Below are 22,016 nucleotides of genomic sequence, written 5' to 3'. Positions count from 1 at the left end.
CTGGTCAAACAAAATTTATGGAAACAGCAATGAAGAATCCTTCTGGATCTCAGTTCAATGGTATTCCTAATTCTCCACCCGGGATTTGCATTGCTGATGGTAAGGCGAGAGGAAGCTACGGACATGAAGTAATTTGTGAATAGTTCAGGAGATGAAAGACCTTCACTGCTGCCCTAACCGCTAGTGTTGTAAAGGGCAAAAGAATAAGAAACAGGCAACTACAGGTGCTGAAATATAGAGCAAAGATAAACTCCCAGAAGAACTCAGCATCTGTGGAGGCAAAGAGAAGGTCAGTGCTTTGTGTCAAAACCCTAGTTAAGGAATGAGAGTGTAGAGGGAAGGTAGCCAGTATGTAAAAGTGAGAGGGAGGCGCTGGTAGGTGAAGGTGGAAATTGAATAATGGACAGATGATGGGAAGGTGGAACTAGATGGGGAAGTGGATAGAACAGGTGAACCAGAGAAAAGAAACACAGGTAGAGAGGTATGTGAGTGATGGCAGGTGGGGCTGGGTGATGAGTCTAGGCAATGAAGAGCGGACGGGGTTAAAAATGGTGGACAAAGGAGAGAGAATTTAGTTGGGCTTGTGGGATGGGAAAGTGCCAGAGAGGGCGTAGATTTCCCTAACTTGGAAAGTTCAATATTCATACCATTAAGTAAACTACAACATAGGGAGCCCTGAAAGTGTGGAGACCCTGTGGATTTTTTTCCTTTTATTCATTTACAGGGCATGGCTGTCACCAGCTAAGCCAGCATTTATTGCCCATCCCTGGTTGCCCTTGAGAAGGTGGAGAAGAGCTGCCTTCTTGAATCGCTGCAGTCCCTGAGGTGTAGGTACACCCACAGTGCTGTTAGGGAAGGAATTCCATGATTTTGACCTAGCGACAATGAAAGAACAGTGATATGTTTCTAAGTCAGGATGGTGAGTGACTTGGAGGAGGATTTCCAAGTGGTGGTGTTCCCAGGTAACTGCAGTTTGTGCCCTTCTAGATGGTAATGGTCAGAGTTTGGAAGGTGCTGCCTTAGAAACTTTGGTGTGTTGCTGCAGTGCATCTTGTAGATGGTACACACTGCTGCTACTGTTCATGGATGGTGGGGGGACTGGATGCTTGTGGAAGGGGTACCAATAAAGTGGCTGCCTTGTACTGGATGGTGTCGAGCTTCTTGAGTGTTGACAGAGCTGCATTCATCCAGGCGAGTGGCAAGTATTCCATTACACTTCTGACTTGATGGTAGATGGTGGACAGGCTTTGGGGTGTTAGGTGGTGAGGATTCCTAGCTTTGACCTGCTCTGGTAGCCATGATGTTTATGGCTAGACCAGTTCAGTTGCCTGTCAATGGTAACCCCAAGATGTTGATAGTAGGGGATTGAGTGATGTTGATGCGACTGAATGACAAGGGGCAATGGTTAGAGCCTCCATTGTTGGAGATGGTCATTGCCTGGCACTTGCACGCCTCGAATGTTACTTGCCACTTGTCAGCCCAAGCCTGGATATTGTCCAGGTGCTGCTGCATTTGGGTATGAACGGCTTCATTATCTGAGGAGTCACGAATGGTGCAGAACATTGTGCAGTCATCTGCGAACATCCCCACTTCTGACCTTATGACAGAAGGAAGGTCATTGATGAAGAAGCTGAAGACGGTTGGTCCTAGGACACTTCCCTGAGGAACTCCTGCAGTGATGTCCTGAGGATGAAATGATTGGCCTCCAACCACCACAACCATTTTCCTTTGTATCAGGTATGATTCCAACCAGTGAAGGGTTTCCCCCAAATTCCCATTGACCCCATTTTAGCTGGGGCACCTTGATGCCATACTTGGTCAAATGCTGCCTTGATGTTGAGAGTTATTGCTCTCACCTCACGTCTGGTATTTAGCTCTTTTTTTGACCAAGGGGGTGATAAGGTCAGGAACTGAGTGGCCTTGACGGAACCTAGGCTGGGCATATGTAAGCAGGTTACTGCGTGATAGCACTGTGTATGACCCCTTCCATTATTTTGCTGATGATTGAGAGTAGGCTGGTAGGGTGGTAATTGGCTGGGTAGGACTTGTCCTGTTTCTTGTGCATAGGACATACCTGGGCCATTTTCCACATTGCCAGGTAGATGCCAGTGTTGTAGATGTACTGGAACAGCTTGGCTAGTGACACGACAAGTCCAAATCCACTGACTTTGCTGTTCAAGGAGTGACCTAGGTGGTGCTGCCACAGTAGATAGTTGAGGAATGAACTTAGCCAAGTAAGTACCATCCCCAGGAATCAGCTCGCCTCCTCTTTGTTTTGGGGCCTCTCCACATTTTCAATGGCTGACATCTTCCTTGGGTCGGGCTTATCTCCCTCTTCCATTATGGTATCTCCTATGAAGGTCAGTGTCTAAACACCAAACTCACATTTCACTTTATTTAATTTCAAGTTGATATTCCATGACACATCTAGCACCTGCCTCAGTCATGCATCATGTTCATCCTTGATGGACCTCCAGGCAATGATATCATCCACCATGGTCTCAACATCAGGTATGCCCTCGAAGATCATGTGGATGGTTTTATGGTAGACTTCTGCTGTGGACAGATATGGTAGCCAAAGAAAGCGATATCTTCTCTCTGGAGTGTTAAAAGTACACAGTCTCGAACTTGCCTTGTCAAGTTTCATCTGTCAAAATCCGGAGGATGTATCGAGCTTGCAAAAGTTAACTTCTGTTTGATTCTGGGTGACTTACTTTTTTTTATTCTAGGTGACTTTTTTTTCCACTTTATTTTGTAATTATCCATGGATAACAGATTCACTTGGGCTCTGCTATCAAGCTTGAATGGAATTACTGTCTCATTCACAGTCACTGAAACAATCCATTCTGTTTTTCCAGCACCAGCAGTCTGTAGAGAATCCACAAAGACTTCCCTTATTTCCTCATGAACTGTCTGCAGCTTTCTCTTCATAGCCCCAGCTCTGCAGTACTTTGCAAAATGGATTTGGACAATTATTGCAGGACTTTACATAACCAGAACATGTCTTTGGAATGTGACTACTTCCACAGTTGTTGCATTTGCTGTTTGAACCTTTCCTTTTGTTTTACTGTTGCTTTGGAAAATGCCTTGTGCATTAACTCTCTGTTTTCACACCGTGCACTGTTGTATCTTCCCTGTGCAGCTCCTTAGCTTGTGCTCATGTGGTCTCCACTGCCCTACACATACTCACAGTTTCTTCCAGCATCAAATCTTTTTCATGCAGCAATTTTTCTCTGAGCCCATTATCTGGGATTCTGTAGACTATTCTGTCTCTGACTAGTGAGTCTCTCAAATCTCCAAACTCACAGGACTTACTCAGTGTGTGAAGCTCACCTAAGTATTGGTCAAAGATAACATTTTGTATGTTTTTTCCATGTGACCAGAAACATCTCAAACTTGATGTTTTTACTTGGGACAAAATACGCCTCAAATTTTGTCATCACAGAATCCAATGTAAAAGCTGCCTCACCAATTTGAGAGCTGTTATAGATGTTCAAAGCATCTTCGCCAATTACATGCAGAAAGATAGATGCTTTCAATTTTTCATCAGCCCCTCCCCTTTCACCAGACGCTAAACATGTATTGAATCGCTGTTTGAAGTGTTTCCGACTATCCATTAGATGACTGCTAAACTGCAAAGGTGTAGCGGGACTTAGGTTATCCATGGCAGGAACTCTTGTCCGCTCACCTGGATTTCTTGGTGAATTTGGTGACTTCTGGAACACTCACTTCTCACTGTTACTAGCATCTCTTTCTCAGTTGCACACGGTTTTCATTTACTCTGTGTTCAGACCGCATGCTGACTTCTGACCCAATGTTATATTTGTTCTTAATAAAAACAAACTTGGTGTGGGAAAACGCGAGAACATTTTATTACTGAATTAATGTTCAGCGCTGAGCGTGTGTGATCAGGTCACCATCGAGGCTTTCAGTTCCGGGTGAACCGTTTGCTTTGCCCACTAGGAACTGGAGTTCTTTATTATGCACACATAATAACACAAACACAAGTATTAAGAGCATGATTAGGCCACTCATCCCCTTTCACCTGTTCTCTCTTTCAATGAGATGAGGGCTGATCTGATTGGAACTTCATCCAGTTTCCTGTCAAACCACAAGAACCTCTCATCCTCTTGTTTACCAAGAATCTTCCTTACCAACATTCAAAGGCTCCTCTTCTGCCAGCTATTGAGGTGGTGAGTTCCAAAGATATGTTGCCCTCTGAGAAAATTCCACACACTCATCCTCCACACTCTCCCAAACCCAACTCCATCAAAGATTCTTCCACAAGAGGAATCATCGTCTTCACATCAGAATTAAAAACTGGTTTAATATCACTGGCATATATCATGAAATATGTTGTTTTGAAGTAGCAGTATATTGTAATACATAATAAAACATATAAATTACAATAAGAATCTATCTATATACTGTATATTTAAATGAGTAAAAAAAGAAAGAGAATTGTGAGGTAGTGTACATGGGTTCATTGTCCATTCAGAAATCTGATGGTAATGAGGAGGAAGCTGTTTCTAAAATGTTGAGTGTATGTCTACAGGCTCCTGTTCCTCCTCTTTGATGGCAGCAATGAGAAGAGGCCATGTCCTGGGTGATGGGGGTCCTCAGTGATCGATGCCGCCATTTTGAGGCATCGCCTTTTGAAGATGTCCTCGATGCTGGGGAGGCTAGTGCCTGTGATGGAGCTGGCTGAGTTTACAACTTCCTTCAGCTTTTTCCCCATCCTGTGCAAGCCACACAAACCACTCAATACCACTCAGGGGCGTGGATATTTCACTCGAGTCCCTTCCTACTCTTGTCAGCTCCAGCTGATGCAAATTGAGCTTGGCCTACATAAAACAGCCCCATTCATTCCAGGTAATAGTCTAATAAACTTTCAAAGTTCAGAAGTTCAATGTAAATTTATTGTCAGAGTATGGATATTGTATGTCACCATACACTACCCTGAGATTCATTTTCTTGTGGGCATTCAGAGTAGAAGAGACAAGTACAATAGAATCAATAAAAAATTACACACAAATACTGACAAACAGCCAATGTGCATTTCTCTGAGCTGCTTCCAATACATCAACATCCTTCCTTAAATAAGGAAACCAATGTTGTAGACAGAATTCCAGATGTGATTTTGCCAATGCCACAGGTGACTGGAGCATAATTGCACTCTCTGAGCACTCAATTTCTCTGAAACATAGGATATTATACTCAGCTAATCTGGCAACATTTGTGGAAGGATAAAAAGACAGAAGAATACCATTCCCACTTTTGGTGGAGGCTGAAGGCTTGATGGAAGGAAGCCAATGTACAGTAGTCAGATTCGCAAAAGACATGAATATAGATGGAACGGTAAGTTTGTGAGGAGGGTACAAACAGTTTAGAGAGAAATTTCATGGCTAGGTGAATGGGAGAAAGTTCAGCAGCAGGAGTGTTATGTGGAAGTCCTTCATTTTCAAAGGAAGAAGAGTATTTAAATGGAGAGAAAAAGAACTGCAAAAAGTTCCAAACCGACAGGATTTGAAGGTCCTTGTGCATGAAAGATAGAAAGCAAGCACCTGAGTAGCACTGTTAATAGGAAAGGCAAATGGAATATTTGTCCTTATTTCAGGAGAGTTGGAGTGCAAAAGTGGGGAGTTCTAAATGCAGCTCATGAGATCACATAAAGAGAATTGTCAACAACCTTGTTCTCTCTATGTAAAGAAAGATTTTATTTCATTGGAGGCTACTCAGAGAAGGTTTAATTGAATAATATGGAGGATTTATTCAATGGGAAAAGGTTTAACACATTTGGACTCTGCTCATAGGCACTTAGTAGAATAAGAGGTAATCTTACTATTTCAGCCATCCATTTGAATATTGATCTCAAAGTTACACGGTGTGAGTTTTAACAAAGCAGTATGAAAATAATGTATTATACTCACACTGCACAAGCTGCAACGCTGCCACTGTAGATAAATCTAGAGAGAAGCTATTGTGTTCATATTGTTTATTTAACTTTTAACAGTTATACTTCCAAAAATGACAAAGGAGAGCCATAATGGATTCCATTCTTTTCCTTTTACATGAGTCTCTCCGAATGGCTCACTCCATCTGCGTTGATTCTGCAACGTACCAGCATGGCTCATCCCTCCAGTTTGCTTCACCTTCACTCACCCCTTCATTGTTTGCAGTGATAATTTCCTTCAGAAAAGGTGTTTTTAGTTGAACTGCTTGCCTTTTGAACTACCAATGAACTTTTGCACATTTGGTAGCACCATCTTAAACCGGAACTACTCAGACCACTTTATTATTTCCCTAATCCTGAGCCAAACTGTTTCCAATATCCCTGTCCTGCTGAAGGGTCTCAGTCTGAAATGTCAACTGTGCTCTTTTCCATACAAGCTGCCTGGCCTGCTAAGTTCTTTGCATTTTGTGTGTGTGTTGCTTGGATTTCCAGCATCTGCAGATTTTCTCTTGTTTCCAATATTTCTTACTGACTTTCTCCAAAAGTGAACTGAGTCAATCAGGTAGCCACATTGTCTTTCCCACTGTCCCACCCTTCCATGCTTCTGCAGTGAGGAAGTTGGACAATGACTTTGAAACTGTAGACCTCTGATCCACTCCCACTTGGAAAGCAAACCTGCTCCCAGGTCTGCCTTTCTTATACACCCTGAGCTTTGGTCTTTAATCCAACTGTGAACCAAATTCAAGTGCAACTAGTACTATGCACAACTGGGTTGGTTATGTCTCCTTTGATAGGCCAGATTCTATCAAATAAGGGAACTGGAGCAGGAGCTGGATGACCTGCGGATCATTCCGGAGAATGAGGAGATTATAGATTGTAGCTACAGGGAGGTAGTTACGCCAAAGGAGCAGAGGACAGGAAACTGGGTCACTGTCAGGCAAGGGAAGAGGAAAGGGCAGGCAGAGCAGGGTTCCCCTGTGGCCATTCCCCTCAACAGCAAGTATACCGCATTGGATACTCTTGGGGGGGATGACTTACCTGGGACAAGCTGCAGTAGCCGGATCTCTGGCACTGAGTCTGGCTCTGCAGTGCAGAAGGGAGGGTGGAAAAAGAGGAGAGCGGTAGTGATAGGGGACTTGATAGTTAGAGGTGCAGACAGGAGGTTCTGTGGTCGTGACAGGATGGTTTGTTGCCTCCCGGGTGCCAGGGTCAAGCATGTCTCTGATCGATTGCATGACATTCTGAAGTGGGAGGGTGATCAGCCAGATGTCGTGGTGCACATCGGTACCAATGACATAGCAAGGAAGAGTGAGGAGGTCCTGGACAGTGAGTATAGAGAGCTTGGTAGGAAGTTGAAAAGCAGGACCTCGAAGGTGGTAATCTCAGGATTGCTACCTGTGCTACGTGCCAGTGAGGGTAGGAATAGGATCCTCTGGGGGATGAACAAGTGGCTGAGGAACTGGTGTAGGGGGCAGGGTTTCAGATTTCAGGATCATTGGGACCTCTTCTGGGGCAGGTGGAACCTGTACAAGAGAGACGGGTTACACTTGAACTACAGGGGGACCAATATCCTTTCAGGGAGGTTTGTTAGTGCTATTGGGGAGGCTTTAAACTAGATTTGCAGAGGGATGGGAACCAGAGTGCCAGAGCTGACAGTGTGGCTGGGGTGAAAATAAATGATGTTAAAAGTTCAAGCAAATCCACTAATAGAAAGGTTGTGAGTGGTGGTAAAAATCTTCTGAGGTGTATATATTTCAATGCTAGGAGTATTGCGGGAAAGGTGGATGAGTTGCGGGCGTGGATTGACACGTGGAATTATGACGTTATAGCAATTAGTGAAACTTGGCTACAGGAGGGGCAGGACTGGCAGCTTAATATTCCAGGGTTCCGACGTTTCAGATGTGATTGAGGCAGAGGAATGAAAGGTGGGGGAGTAGCATTGCTTGTTAGGGAAAATATTACAGCAGTGCTCAGGCAGGACAGATTAGAGGGCTTGTCTACTGAGTCCTTGTGGGTGGAGCTGAGAAACAGGAAAGGTATGGCCACATTAGTGGGATTGTATTACAGACCACCCAATAGTCAACGAGAATTGGAAGAGCAAATCTGCAGAGAGATAGCAGGCAACTGCAGGAAACATAAAGTTGTGGTGGTAGGGGATTTTAATTTTCCATATATTGATTGGGACTCCCATATTGTTAGGGGTCTAGATGGTTTAGAGTTTGTAAAATGCGTTCAGGAAAGTTTTCTAAATCAATATATAGAGGGACCAACTAGAGGGGATGCAATATTGGATCTCCTGTTAGGAAATGAGTTAGGACAAGTGACGGAAGTCTGTGTAGGGGAGCAATTTGGTTCCAGTGATCATAACACCATTAGTTTCAACTTGATCATGGACAAGGATAGATCTGGTCCTAGGGTTGAGGTTCTGAACTGGAAGAAGGCCAAATTTGAAGAAATGAGAAAGGATCTAAAAAGCGAGGATTGGGACAGGTTGTTCTCTGGCAAAGGTGTGATCGGTAGGTGGGAAGCCTTCAAAGGAGAAATTTCGAGAGTGCAGAGTTTGTATGTTCCTGTCAGGATTAAAGGCAAAGTGAATAGGAATAAGGAACCTTGATTCTCAAGGGATATTGCAACTCTGATAAAGAAGAAGAGGGAGTTGTATGACATGTATAGGAAACAGGGAGTAAATAAGGTGCTTGAAGAGTATAAGAAATGCAAGAAAATACTTAAGAAAGAAATCAGGGGGGCTAAAAGAAGACACGAGGTTGCCTTGGCAGTCAAAGTGAAGGATAATCCAAAGAGCTTTTACAGGTATACTAAGAGCAAAAGGATTGTAAGGGATAAAATTGGTCCTCTTGAAGATCAAAGTGGTTGGCTATGTGCGGAACCAAAGGAAATGGGGGAGATCTTAAATAGGTTTTTTGCGTCTGTATTTACTAAGGAAACTGGCATGAAGTCTATGGAGTTAAGGGAAACAAGTAGTGAGATCATGGAAACTGTACAGATTGAAAAGGAGGAGGTGCTTGCTGTCTTGAGGAAAATTAAAGTGGATAAATCCCCGGGACCTGACAGGGTGTTCCCTCAGACCTTGAAGGAGATTAGTGTTGAAATTGCAGGGGCCCTGGCAGAAATATTTAAAATGTCGCTGTCTACAGGTGAGGTGCCGGAGGATTGGAGAGTGGCTCATGTTGTTCCATTGTTTAAAAAAAGATCAAAATGTAACCCGGGAAATTATAGGCCGGTAAATTTAACGTCAGTAGTAGGTAAGTTATTGGAGGGAGTACTAAGAGACAGAATCTACAAGCATTTGGATAGACAGGGACTTATTAGGGAGAGTCAACATGGCTTTGTGCGTGGTAGGTCATGTTTGACCAATCTATTGGAGTTTTTTGAGGAGGTTACTAGGAAAGTGGATGAAGGGAAGGCAGTGGATATTGTCTACATGGACTTCAGTGAGGCCTTTGACAAGGTCCCACATGGGAGGTTAGTTAGGAAAATTCAGTCACTAGGTATACATGGAGAGGTGGTAAATTGGATTAGACATTGGCTCAATGGAAGAAGCCAAAGAGTGGTAATAGAGGATTGCTTCTCAGAGTGGAGGCCTGTGACTAGTGGTGTGCCACAGGGATCAGTGCTGGGTCCATTGTTATTTGTCATCTATATCAATGATCTGGATGATAATGTGGTAAATTGGATCAGCAAGTTTGCTGATGATGCAAAGATTGGAGGTGTAGTAGACAATGAGGAAGGTTTTCAGAGCCTGCAGAGGGACTTAGACCAGCTGGAAAAATGGGCTGAAAAATGGCAGATGGAGTTTAATACAGACAAGTGTGAGGTATTGCACGTTGGAAGGACAAACCAAGGTAGAACGTACAAGGTTAATGGTAAGGCACTGAGGAGTGCAGTAGAACAGAGGGATCTGGGAATACAGATACAAAATTCCCTAAAAGTGGAGTCACAGGTAGATAGGGTGGTAAAGAGAGCTTTTGGTACATTGGCCTTTATTAATCAAAGTATTGAGTATAAGAGCTGGAATGTTATGATGAGGTTGTACAAGGCATTGGTGAGGCCGAATCTAGAGTATTGTGTTCAGTTTTGGTCACCAAATTACAAGAAGGATATAAATAAGGTTGAAAGAGTGCAGAGAAGGTTTACAAAGATGTTGCCGGGACTTGAGAAACTCAAGAGAAAGGTTGAATAGGTTAGGACTTTATTCCCTGGAGCGTAGAAGAATGAGGGGAGATTTGACAGAGGTATATAAAATTATGATGGGTATAGATAGAGTGAATGTAAACAGGTTTTTTCCACTGAGGCAAGGGGAGAAAAAAACCAGAGGACATGGGTTAAGGGTGAGGGGGGAAAAGTTTAAAGGAAACATTAGGGGGGCCTTCTTCACACAGAGAGTGGTGGGAGTATGGAATGAGCTGCCAGACGGTGGTAAATGCAGGTTCTTTTTTAACATTTAAGAATAAATTGGACAGATACATGGATGGGAGGCGTATGGAGGGATATGGTCCGTGTGCAGGTCAGTGGGACTAGGCAGAAAATGGTTTGGCACAGCCAAGAAGGGCCAAAAGGTCTGTTTCTGTGCTGTAGTTTTTCCACGGTTTTCTAATGATGCTCTTCTCTGCCACAATCAGCTAACAGAATGTAAACAAAAGCAAGTATCTGTGGAAAGAGAATCTTAAAAGAACAGCGCTTTGTCATTTTCTCTGTTATGTCTTCATCATCTCCATAGTAAATTGAATGTACTACTAGGATCCTTACTTGTAAGAATGAGATCATTGGTTGAAGCGCCCCTCCCTCCTACCAAATCAAATTCACCTTAAGGTCACCTGCACTCCGCGTCATCTCCAGCCTGAACTTTCACCCTTCTCCAAAAGAAACCCGTTGATGTTGAAATAAAACCAGGGAATGTGGGAAACACTTAGCAGATCACGCAGCTGACAGAGAGACCCACTTTCACTTCGTTGACTTTACCACCCGACCTATTGATTTTGAGACGGGGAAAGCGCATATCCAGACAGTACGTACTCTATCCTGACTTTACATTCCCGCCATTTGGTAAGGGGCGGAGGGGAGCTTAATAAGGAATTGTTTAGTCTTAAATGAACGCACATGCGTTTCAATGTATGTTAACCGATTCCTAATTAATGTTCTGCCAGCTTGTTTGGAGTGTTTAAGCAACTCACGATGATACAGGATAGGAGGCATTGGGTGTAATAGTTACAGAATAGAGGCGCGTTGGGAGCGCTTCTGGGAGGTGTTTAAGATTTTGGCATTTCAAGGACCCGACCAAAAGTTCTCCAGTTTAATAACCCACTGTAGTTGACTTTCACTCTGAATTCACGCCATGTTTAACATTTGATCAAGACAATGTAGTTCCGATTTTGTCTGTCAGTATATGTGACTGCAAATGGTGGATTGTGCGCAATATCTGGAACAACTTTAAAACAACAACTGGTCTCAACGCTAAGCGGGTCAAGTAGCAAGGCTGTGTAGAAATAAGCCTAGTGTTAGAACAACAACCAAGCACTGAAATCGTCGGTTCCGGTATCTTCCACCTCCGCCAGCGACTGATGGTGGAAAATGGATTGGGATTCGTTCCACGAAAGATCAGAGCCAGAATGAGACAGATAAAACATGGTTCTCGAGAGAAGGTGGTATTGTTAAATCTTTTTCTCTCTTCTACCACTAACTATGCCGGTCCCGGGTCTCTCAATGTGTGGAATTCAATCCAGTGTTGTAAAAACGGCGTGAGCGGCCGTTTTCGTTGTTTCTACAGACTGTGCAAGCTCCGCGGGCGATGTCGGTACACACGGAGTACCTTCGCGAGGGACGGCGTATAAACTGAACTGTCACCTGGAGCTGTAGGCGTGAGTTCCGCTAGCCTGAGCGCTGGGTCTGTGAGTACCGAGCCTTTGACTGTCCCTTTCATTCCCTCGCCTCTTCTCCCCGTGAGTGTCGGATGTTGTGCGCAGAAACAAGGAAGCGCCTCTCGGCATAGCTCACCTCCTCCCCGTTCAGTCACTACAACTTCATCGCCTCAGTCAGCCTAGTGCCCTGATATTCGACCTGTATGCTGACCAGAAAATCCCGAAAAGAGGACTGAGCCTTTACTGAGTCGAGCATTTGGTTGCTTGCGACAGAAAGTGAGGCCATTTCGCCCAGCGAGACCATGCTGGCTCATGGAGCAAATCGGTTCCTTTTCTGTAATTTTTTTCCTGTAGCTTGCTTTCCACATTCTCATCGATTCTGCCACTCGCCCTACGCTCGGTGCAATTCATCGTGGTCAGCTAAACTACCGACCCGCAGATCTTAGTGAAGTGGGAGAAACCCCACGTGGAGAGAAAGAAGAGAGCGCAAATTTCGGAGAGACAACACCCGTGGAGGAGCTGTGAGGCTCTTCTCTAGCAGACGGAAGCGCCTCTTAAACACGGCAAGCATCGCTAGGACTAGAGCCAGTGATAGAGGTGAGTGTCAAGGAGGTAGCTTTTTAATAGAGTTGGAACAATGTCTTCTATGCATTACATTAAATTATGAATCCAGAGACGAGGATTAAGTTTCGATAGGTTATTCTGCAGTTCTTGCTACCATATTGCAATTTTGACTACCAAGGAATTCTCCTTGAATTTCTGTGGAACAGTTTCTTAATTTCTGAGTGTCCACATGAAACATTTTAAACAAAACCCATCAAGGCTTCTCTCTTTATCTCCCTCATACTCGATGTATTTCAAAAGACATGTTCCATAACTGGGCTAAGTCTCAGGTCACCAAATTGTATTCATGTGCATTTAAAAAAAAATCACAATTACAACTTGCGTGTCTTTACCCCCGCCCATTGCTGCCCCTCTCTACCACACACCAGTGTCACCTTGTCACCCTGTCGAATGCTCCAGTACTTTTGATTTGACATGTTGCTCGTCTAGAGTCGAGAATTGATTCAATTTGAAATAGGGAGGTCCAAAGTTACCCGTGTCTCTAAACTATTCCTAAGCAAACACGAGGAATTCTGCAAATGCTGGAAATTCAAGGAACACACATCAAAGTTGCCGGTGAACGCAGCAGGCCAGGCAGCATCTCTAGGAAGAGGTACAGTCGACGTTTCGGGCCGAGACCCTTCGTCAGGACGGATCATTCCCAAACAATTTATTTTCTCTTTCCTCGGCTGAGGTGGAACTAGATTTTTAGCCCCAGACTGCTCATGTAACCTCCTGCTAAACTGAGGCTGCACTGAATATCTATGTCAGCGCTGCGAAGGTTCACCTAAGATGCAGAGTAGAAATCTGAGCCAAGTTATGCCGTGATTTCGGTGAAGTAGAATTTTAATATTGTCGTCAAGCACACATCAAATGAAAAGAATGGAAAATGCCGGCAAATTTTTCAAATGAAATTTAATTGCTAGTGTAAATCAAAGGGGAAAATTAAGCTGAATCATAACATCAAAAAAATGAGAGCGTATTGGAAAAACAGGCAGACTTCGGGTGATTGAAAACAAACATCAACATTAGCTATCAATGTTGTACATGATACTAGGACACTAGGCAATCCTGAAGACGCCTGAGGGAATTTGGGTTTCTCTGCTCTCCAAAAGGACGTTAGTAATAAGATCACACTCTAAATCATACCAACATAAACATCACTAACATAAGAATCAGCAGAGTAATCCATGCCCCAGGGTAACAATGGCTTTGGCGAAGACATTAATCACCAAGACAACATGACAGCTGTGTATCCCAGTGGGTGATAGGTATTTCGCTGCTGCTTTGCAACATTAGCAAAAACTTTATTAATAAATGAGCTGTACATGAAAACTATTGCAATTTGAGATATTGGTTCAAAATTATGTCTGACAAAAGTGATGGAGGAAGAAGGAAATAACGAATTGAATGATGATCAAGAGCAGAGTGATCCGTAGGAGGAAGAGTTGGGCAATTGTAAAATATAGAACCTGGCCTCAAGCCTGCTCTACACCATAAATGAATACTTTTTCCCCTTTGCCTTACCCAATCTTCTTGCTTATCTTCATTGTCCATAGGTTAATGAGCTTATCTCTGAACATAAAAATGCTGGAGATTTATTGTTTGGAGAATTTGGAAGAATTACAGCTTCCGAGTAAAAATGTGTATTCTGGATATTGCATCCTCGTTTTTGTAATCTTGTACTTTCCAGTCAGAGAACATAATCCACATGTATCAGCTTTGTTATTCACTCACAGAAACTTTATTTCTGTTTTTGTCAGGCTACTAACAATTCTCCTGCTAAGTTCTAGAGAGGATTGTCTTAACCTTATTCTTCATGTGTCCATGAATCATATTCCCCACATATTGAGAGAATTCTTGTACTTTGGACAATTTACACCACCTTCCTCCCCCCCCCCCCCCAAAATCACCTTGAGACATAAAAATTGAAACCATTTAAATCTGGTCTTATCAAAGCTCTGTTCTATCATTTATCCACTTTTAACTCTTTTCACTTTATTTTTTTAATGTAAGAGACTCTGCTGATGCTGAAAGTCCAGAGCAACGCACACAAAATGCTGGAAGAGCTCAGCAGGTCAGGCGGCATCTATGGAAATTAGTAAACAGTTGATGGTTTGGGCTGAGACCCTTCATCATTTTATATACTACCATCTACACCTACAAATTTTGTTTCATGATCCTCTGTATATCAGCTTTTCCTAATTTCTCAACTTCTAAACAATTGGAGTTAGAGGAGATAAGTTGGGCTAACCTCATAGTTGCCCCATATTACTCTATCTGCCCCTCATCCACTCACTTTACTTGTCCGAGCCTCTCTGCAGATATTTTACAGCCTCGCAGCTTGCCTTTCTGCTCTGTTTTATTATCAGCAAGTTAATTGCAGGGGTGGATGCGAAATCACAGAAGAACTGTTCAATCCATGCCATCATCAGGGCACATTTTAATCATCATCATCATCAGGTGCCGTGCCCAGTTTGAGCTTTGACTGCCATGGCCCACACACTCCTGTTTCAGGTCAAGTGGGTCAATTCATTGGTATTTATTTCCAGTTCTCTGGTTGCTGTCTCCATCATCATTTGTCATTGTTTTCCTCTTGCTTTCTTCCCTTCAATCTTTCCCATAATTACCATGCATTCTAACTCCTCTTTACTAATCACATGTCCAATGAAGTTACATTGCTGTTTCATGATCTCATACATTATTTCTCTTTTTGTGTTTGTTCTGTTCATGACATCCTCATTAGATATTCGTTTTGTCCATGATGTTCTTTGCATCCTCTTCAAAAACCACATCTCTGCTTCTTCAATTCGTTTCCTCATGTTACTAGATATTGTCCAACATTCTGAGCCATATAATATAACTGGATAAACGTAACATTTTAGTACTCTGAAGTGGGTTGTCATGCCTAGTTTAGTATTGGTCAGTATATTCTTCATTCTTGTAAAGGTGTCTTTTTTCAAGTTTTAATAGAGATCAGAATCTAGCAGCAATAATTAGGCAAAGCTTGGGAATGAAATGTGTTAATATTGTGAAGACCTGTGACACCAATTCATGAGTCTGAAGATCTGAGAAAGAGAAGATCTTTTGACATTATGAGAAAGTTGATTGTAATCACCCCATGAACTCCCCTCCCCACCAGGTTAGCAGAGGTCCATGCAAATTACAATCCAGATAATTAAAATGTTACTATAAAATTAAGTTATAACATAGTCTAACTTATAATTTAAGAAGATAAAAGGTTTTAATTTCTTAGCAAAAGTTTTCTAAGGATTCAGTGTTTATTTCCCTTATATTAGCATATTATTGGTATTTATCGGCATAGACTGCTGAATGGATCCTGACCCAGATCTGGGCCGTACCGTCCAAATATCCGGACCTGCCTCGGTTTTTTTGCACTACCTTACTTTCTCTTTTCTATTTTCTATTTATGATTTATAATTTAAATTATTAATATTTACTATCGATTTGTACTCCAGGAGTGCAAAGCACAGAATCAAATATCGCTATGATGATTGTATGCTCTAGTATCAATTGTTTGGTGACAATAAAGTAGTAGTGGAGTAATCTCAGTTTAGTCAGTGATACGTTACGCACAAACAACTGCACCATTTTTTGCTGCAATTTATACAAATATATGAATTGGGAGCAGAAATAGGCTATTCATGTTTTCTGTTTGGCTGCATCATATAATGAGATCATGATTGATCTGACTGTAAACTTGCTCTACATTCCAGCCATCTTGGGATTAATTTGCTTGCTTATCAAGAATCCATCTTCTGTAAAAAAGAAAAAATGTCAAAGTTTGTGTCTACTGCTGTTTGAGAACTGGGGTTCTGAATGCACTCAATTCTGAGAGGAAAAACAATTTCCTCAACTGTCTGTAATGGGAAACCCTGTATTTTTAAATAGGAACCCAAAGTCCTATATACCTCGGAGGAAACAAATTCTCTGCATTTATCCTGCCAAGATTCCTCAGTACCTTGTATGTATCAATCCAATCACCTTTCACTCTTAACAATTTTAACACCACATTTAGCCTCTTGATTTATGCTTTTCAGAAAAATAGTAAGAAACTGAGGCCTGACACTGATATGTATTTTACACCTGTTGTTACATCTTGCCAAAAATATTATTTATGCATTCTCTCAGATTTCTGTTGCCCAGCCAATCTTCCATCCAAACTGATGTGCTATTTCAGAGACAACACACTTTACAATTGAGAGCCAAAATAATGTCACCGGGCAGGGAGAGTTAATCAGATTGTTTGGGAAAATAATATCATTTTCTCTGTTTTCTCAAAAAATTAGGAAGTTTCTTTTCCATAGGGTATTAGATAATGTAGAGTTTTTTTTAATTGACAATTCTGCGTTCCTTTGGGATCACTCTCTATGTGACTCCCTTATCCTCTCATCCATCCCCACTGATCTCACTCCTGGCACTTTCCCTGGAAGAAGGACCAGTACCATATCTTCCCCTACACCTCCTTCCTCACCACCATTTATGGCCCCAAACAATGCTTCCAGGTGACGTACTCCCGCTGTAGTCTTCTCTACATTGGTGAGACCTGACATAGACTGGGGACCACCTCGGCGAAAAAATTTGCTTCATCTGCCACCCCTTTCAATTCAACTTCCCATTCCTGTATGTCAGTACATGGCCTTTCTACTTCCAGAATGAGTCCAGACTCAGGTTAGGAGCAACATCTCATATTTCATCTAGGTAGCCTCCAACTTGATGATGTGAACATTGATTTCTCTAACTCTCAGTAATTATCCTCTCCTCTTCCCCCATTCTCTTTTTCCATTACCTGTTTTGGTTCCTCTGTCACCCCTTCTCCTCCTCCATATCTGCCCATAACCTTCCCCTGGTGCCCCTCCTTTCCTTTCTTCTGTGGCCGACTGTTCTCTTCTATCCTCCTTCAATCCTTCACCTCTTCTACCTTTCATCTCCCAGCTTCCCACTTGATTCCCCATCTTCCCCTTCACCTCCTTTCACTTATCACCTGCCAGCACGTACTCTTACCCCTCCTCCCACCTCTTTTTCCCCCTTTCTTTCTGGCCTTGATGAAGGGTCTCAGCCTGAAATGTCGACTGTTTATTCTCCTCTATAGATGCTGTCTGGCTTGCTGAGTTCCTCCAGCACATTGTGTAAGGTGCTCTGAATTTCCAGCAGCTGCAGATTCTCTTGTATTTAATAGCTTGAAGGCACCCCTGTTGATGACGTTGACTCAGGCCTGAGAGGCCAGCGTTGGGCATTTTCATGCCTTACAAGGTGTGGAATGAGGGACTGTGTGGCGCGCCACTCCTCATACAGACACAGACACTTTTATTGGTGGCAGTTATATATTTGCAATTTTTATTTAAACTCCCCAAGAGATGTGTTTAGCATGTGTTCCCTGGCTCTTTCCTTTCAAACCTTTGGATTTCTAGCTCTGGCAGGGGTAAGTTTTTTATGCAGAGAGTGGTGAGTGCGTGGAATAGGCTGCCGGCAATGGTGGTAGAGGTGAATACGACAGGGTCTTTTAAGAGACTGCTGGACAGGTACATGGAGCTCAGAAAAATAGAGGGCTATAGGTAACCCTAGGTTATTTCTAAGGTAAGGACATATTCAGCACAGCTTTATGGGCCGAAGGACCTGTATTGTGCTGTAGGTTTTCAACGTTTCTATTAAACCGAGAACGTGTTCAGGCCTTGAGAGCCCCTAGTGAAATGTAAGATCCATTTTCCTAATTTCAGTTTTCAGCCTTGTACACATCTGAGACTTGCTTTCTTGCAGACATTCTCAGTAAATCCATGAACCATAATAGAATGAATGAAAGACCACACCCAAATGGGCAGACAAACAACCAAAGTGCAAAAGACAATAAACTGCAAATACAAAAGAGAAAATAATAATAATAAATAAGTAAACAACAAATATCGGGAACATGAGATGAAGATTCCCGTGAAAGTGGGGCAAGTGAAATTAAATGAAGTTATCCCCACTGGTTTAAGGGGCTGATGGTGGAGGTGTGATACTGTTCCTGAATTTGGTAGTGTTGAGTCCTGAGGCTCCTGTACCACCTTCCTGATGGCAGCAGTGAGAAGAGAGTATGACCTATGTGTTGGGGGTGTCTGATGATGGATGCTGCTTTCCTGCAACAGCACTCAGTGTAACTAGAGATGCTTAAAAAAAATTGTACAGAGTTTCAGTGTATTTTAAACTGGAAAGTACCTCAATGTCTCAACATTGGATGTAAGTGATTCAAATGTCACTGCTGTATGATCACAATGACCAGTTCCAATTCTAGCAGAGGGAGAAAGGCTTGCATCACAATCTCCAAAGACAAGAGTTTCTTTCTCATGAGAACCCATGAGAACTGCCTTCTCATTCAAACTTTGGGTTAATTAAGTTCCAATTTAATCCTGTACCATTAGTTGAGACAAAGAGGATTGTTATGTTCAGGGATAATAGATGAGCTTGGATTTGGCACAAAGAAAGAAAAGATTATGCCTGTGGGTGGAGCAATAAGGAGAAGATGCACACTAGTATAGTTCAAATAATTGATTTTTGTCTTTTTGTCTATAGAAGGATCTAAACTACGAATTGGTGTGTTCTCTTTGCAAAAGTCAAAGAAATCAGCAAAAATTCCTGAAGAATGTCCACTGACGGCAATCAGAAGCAGCAATATCCTTTCATGAATACATGTTTAGCATTAAGGGGTACTACAAAGAATCACTTGTGCTTAAAGTTGTCCATGTGCCTTTTGTTTTCATTGAAGTTGTTTATTTTGATTATATTAATGCTTTACTACAGCAACAAAGGTGATTTACGATTTCAGGGTGTGAAGTACAAGGTATCCAACCACATCAAATGTCCACCCGTTGACATTAATTTTGGGAGAAATGCTTCATCTCTCACTAAAAGTAATACGACTATTTTCTTTTTGGAGACCTCCAAACGAACCAACCCAACATTTTTGACCATGTGTTCTGTGGAATCTGCTGCAAGGTCTCACCCCAAAGCCAAAGTTGTCTTTTATATGAAGGGGCTTACAGCTACAGGTGGTAAGCAAACCCTAGAGATGTCTCTATTGAACTGCTTTCCAAATGTTGAGATCAAGCCAATAGATCTGAAAGAGATTTTTGCAGATACTCCATTGTATTCCTGGTATTTGCAACTGAATACATGGTGGCAACCCTATCTTATAACAACTATTTCTGATGCAGCAAGGCTTGCTGTAATTTGGAAATATGGTGGAATTTACTTGGACACTGATATTATTGTTCTTAAAAATCTGCTAAATCTTACCAATTCCATTGGGAGAGAACAAAAATATTTAGTAAATACAGCTTTTCTGGCCTTCAATCAACACCATGACTATATTGGACGTTGTTTGAAAGATTTTGTTGAACACTATAATGGCTGGATCTGGGGTCACCAGGGACCTCAGCTGGTAACTAGAATGCTTAAAAAGTGGTGTCAAAAGAACAGTGTAACCAAGATACAACAGTGCAAAGGAGTTAAAATGCTAAATCCTGAGGCTTTTTATCCAATCCGTTGGCAGGACTGGAAAAAGTACTTTGAAGTTGTAAGTCACTCAGAGGCTCAAGAGTTACTGAAGAATTCTTATGGCGTGCATATCTGGAATAAAAAGAGTCATGGAACTCGATTCCAGATAGGATCCAAAGTGATGATTGACCAACTCAGCTCAGTTTATTGTCCACTCTCATACAAAATGATGAGCTGGCAGGAAAATATGTAAAGCAATTATTATTACTTCAAGGACATTAGTATTCAAATCAGATTTAAAAATTATTTGATTTCAGATGAAATCTGCAAAATTGTTAACTTCAATTTAAAGTTTTGCTCCATGTGTTGTATTTCCTGCAAAATAACTGGTTGTTAATATCTTGTATAATTCTGATGATAATAAATTATATGTTTTATCAAAACTAAATTTTGTTGTTTAAGAAGAGGTTCAAATATTGGAGACACTTCAGACTTATTGACGAGTTTTGAATATCCTTGCCTGGAGTTTCATTCTGAACTTGCATTTCCTTTTGTGTTTAACTTGCCGAGAATGTGGGGCAATCCATAGATCTATCTTGTGCTTTATTATAATTAATATCTCAATGCCCAGTGCTTTCTTTTAGATAGAGAAGCACAATGGTTCACAACTACTAGAAGAAATTTCTCCACATCTATCTTAAATGTGCATTCCTTGATGCAAGGTTGGTCTCCTTGCCTTTGATTTCCCTAGCAAGGGAAGACATCCTCATACTACAGCCTCTTTTAAACCTCCTCAATGCTTATGAGTCAATGAAATTGCTTCTTTCATTTAGACTCCAATTAACCTTCCCTTATATGGTAACCTTCTATACCTTTTACCTATCTAGTGTACTTTGTCTGAGACAGGTATATTTGTCAAAGAACAACAAAACTGTATGGTTTCACCTGCTGGGATATTTCCATTGTTTATTCCCATTAAACAATGACTTTCAACTATGCAGTCACTTCTAAGATAAGGATTGGGGTATTTGTCAGATTTTAGTAGCATTAGTTTCTCCAATATTTTCTACTGGTGATCTGCTTCCTTTTTTACTCTAATTTATTTTACATTGATGGAAAATATTTGATTAATGTCTCTACCATTTCCTTATCTTGCATCATTAACCCTTCTGCCTTGGGGGCCAGCATCAATTTTTGCTTTATCCTTGCTTGTACAAACTCTGTTCTCTTGGGTTATCATTATTCTTCACTGTTAGGAGACTTTTTTAATCCAACATTTCTTTAACTTTTAAAGTTAGGCATGAATGAATTACCCTTCCTATAGAATTTTATTCTTTATTGGAGATGTTAACATTGGGATAAATGGTACTTACAAAATCTGCCAATGCCCTTTTGATCTAATTTCCCCAGATGACTTCATATACAGGAAATGGTGATGACTTAAGTTGAAAAGCATAAAATGAGCTGCTGGAGGAAATTAGTGAGTATATATGTGGACAGCTGAGATTTCACATTCAGCCTGATTGACAAAGTGGAGGGACTATAGGCAGTGTAGAGTGGAGAGGTATGGTTGGAGCGAGAGTTGGCAGTGATAGGTGGATCTAGGTGAGGAGGGCAGGTGGTGAAAGGGGTGGCTGGCAGGAAACTCGTACAGTGAAGGGGAGAATGAGTAAACTGCACACAAACTTCCAGTTGCAAAAATCTTTTTGTAAATGATGTTAGATCATGGCCAGTTATGTATTTGTGCCATCAATTTGCATTTTTTTAACAAATTCTTGAGCATTTAAATAGAGCCGTTAATTTTCCCTGCTTGGTCCCTGTTACTGCTACACTCTTACTGTTATATGTTATGTCCCTTTCAGTTATTCTCTGCTAATTATTAACCACTTTATCTCATTACACTCCATTCTCAAATTATCCTTTTTAATTCTTTGAGTGCAAGAAGGACGAGACTGCGCAGGCGCGTGATGTCAACAGGACAGCGGGGAGAGTTTAAGAAGGAGACCACTACAGCGGGCAGTGGAGTGAGCGGTAGCAGAGTGTAGGGCTTTGGCTTCAACGGGCTTCGGCGGTAAACGGGAAGAGGCGAG

At 41.9% G+C, this 22,016-nt stretch overlaps 1 protein-coding gene across 7 annotated transcripts; it reads left to right on the top strand.

Moving 5' to 3' along the window:
* Positions 1 to 1,623: 1,623 nt before the first annotated feature.
* Positions 1,624 to 20,536, top strand: LOC134351691 (lactosylceramide 4-alpha-galactosyltransferase-like). Of its 7 annotated transcripts, XM_063058199.1 has the most exons (4): positions 10,856 to 10,979; positions 11,739 to 11,859; positions 12,184 to 12,426; positions 19,003 to 20,536. In XM_063058199.1, exon 4 carries the CDS (start codon positions 19,073 to 19,075, stop codon positions 20,177 to 20,179), a length of 1,107 nt encoding a protein of 368 aa, XP_062914269.1. In that variant the 5' UTR covers positions 10,856 to 10,979; positions 11,739 to 11,859; positions 12,184 to 12,426; positions 19,003 to 19,072; the 3' UTR covers positions 20,180 to 20,536. The 7 variants fall into 7 exon arrangements, with proteins under 7 accessions (XP_062914271.1, XP_062914266.1, XP_062914269.1 ...); XM_063058198.1 differs by having other exon boundaries at positions 11,739 to 12,426; XM_063058201.1 differs by lacking the exons at positions 10,856 to 10,979; positions 11,739 to 11,859; positions 12,184 to 12,426 and adding an exon at positions 1,624 to 1,737.
* Positions 20,537 to 22,016: the final 1,480 nt, after the last annotated feature.

This window comes from Mobula hypostoma, chromosome 9 (assembly GCF_963921235.1).
Source record: "Mobula hypostoma chromosome 9, sMobHyp1.1, whole genome shotgun sequence".
Classification (NCBI taxonomy): Eukaryota; Metazoa; Chordata; class Chondrichthyes; order Myliobatiformes; family Myliobatidae; genus Mobula; species Mobula hypostoma.
The sequence above is the reverse complement of the archived record's forward strand: the minus strand, read 5'-3'. Positions and strand labels throughout refer to the sequence as shown.

Excerpts from the sequence above, each read along its gene's own strand:
- LOC134351691 (XM_063058201.1), top strand. The coding sequence starts at position 19,073 with ATGTCCACTGACGGCAATCAGAAGCAGCAATATCCTTTCATGAATACA.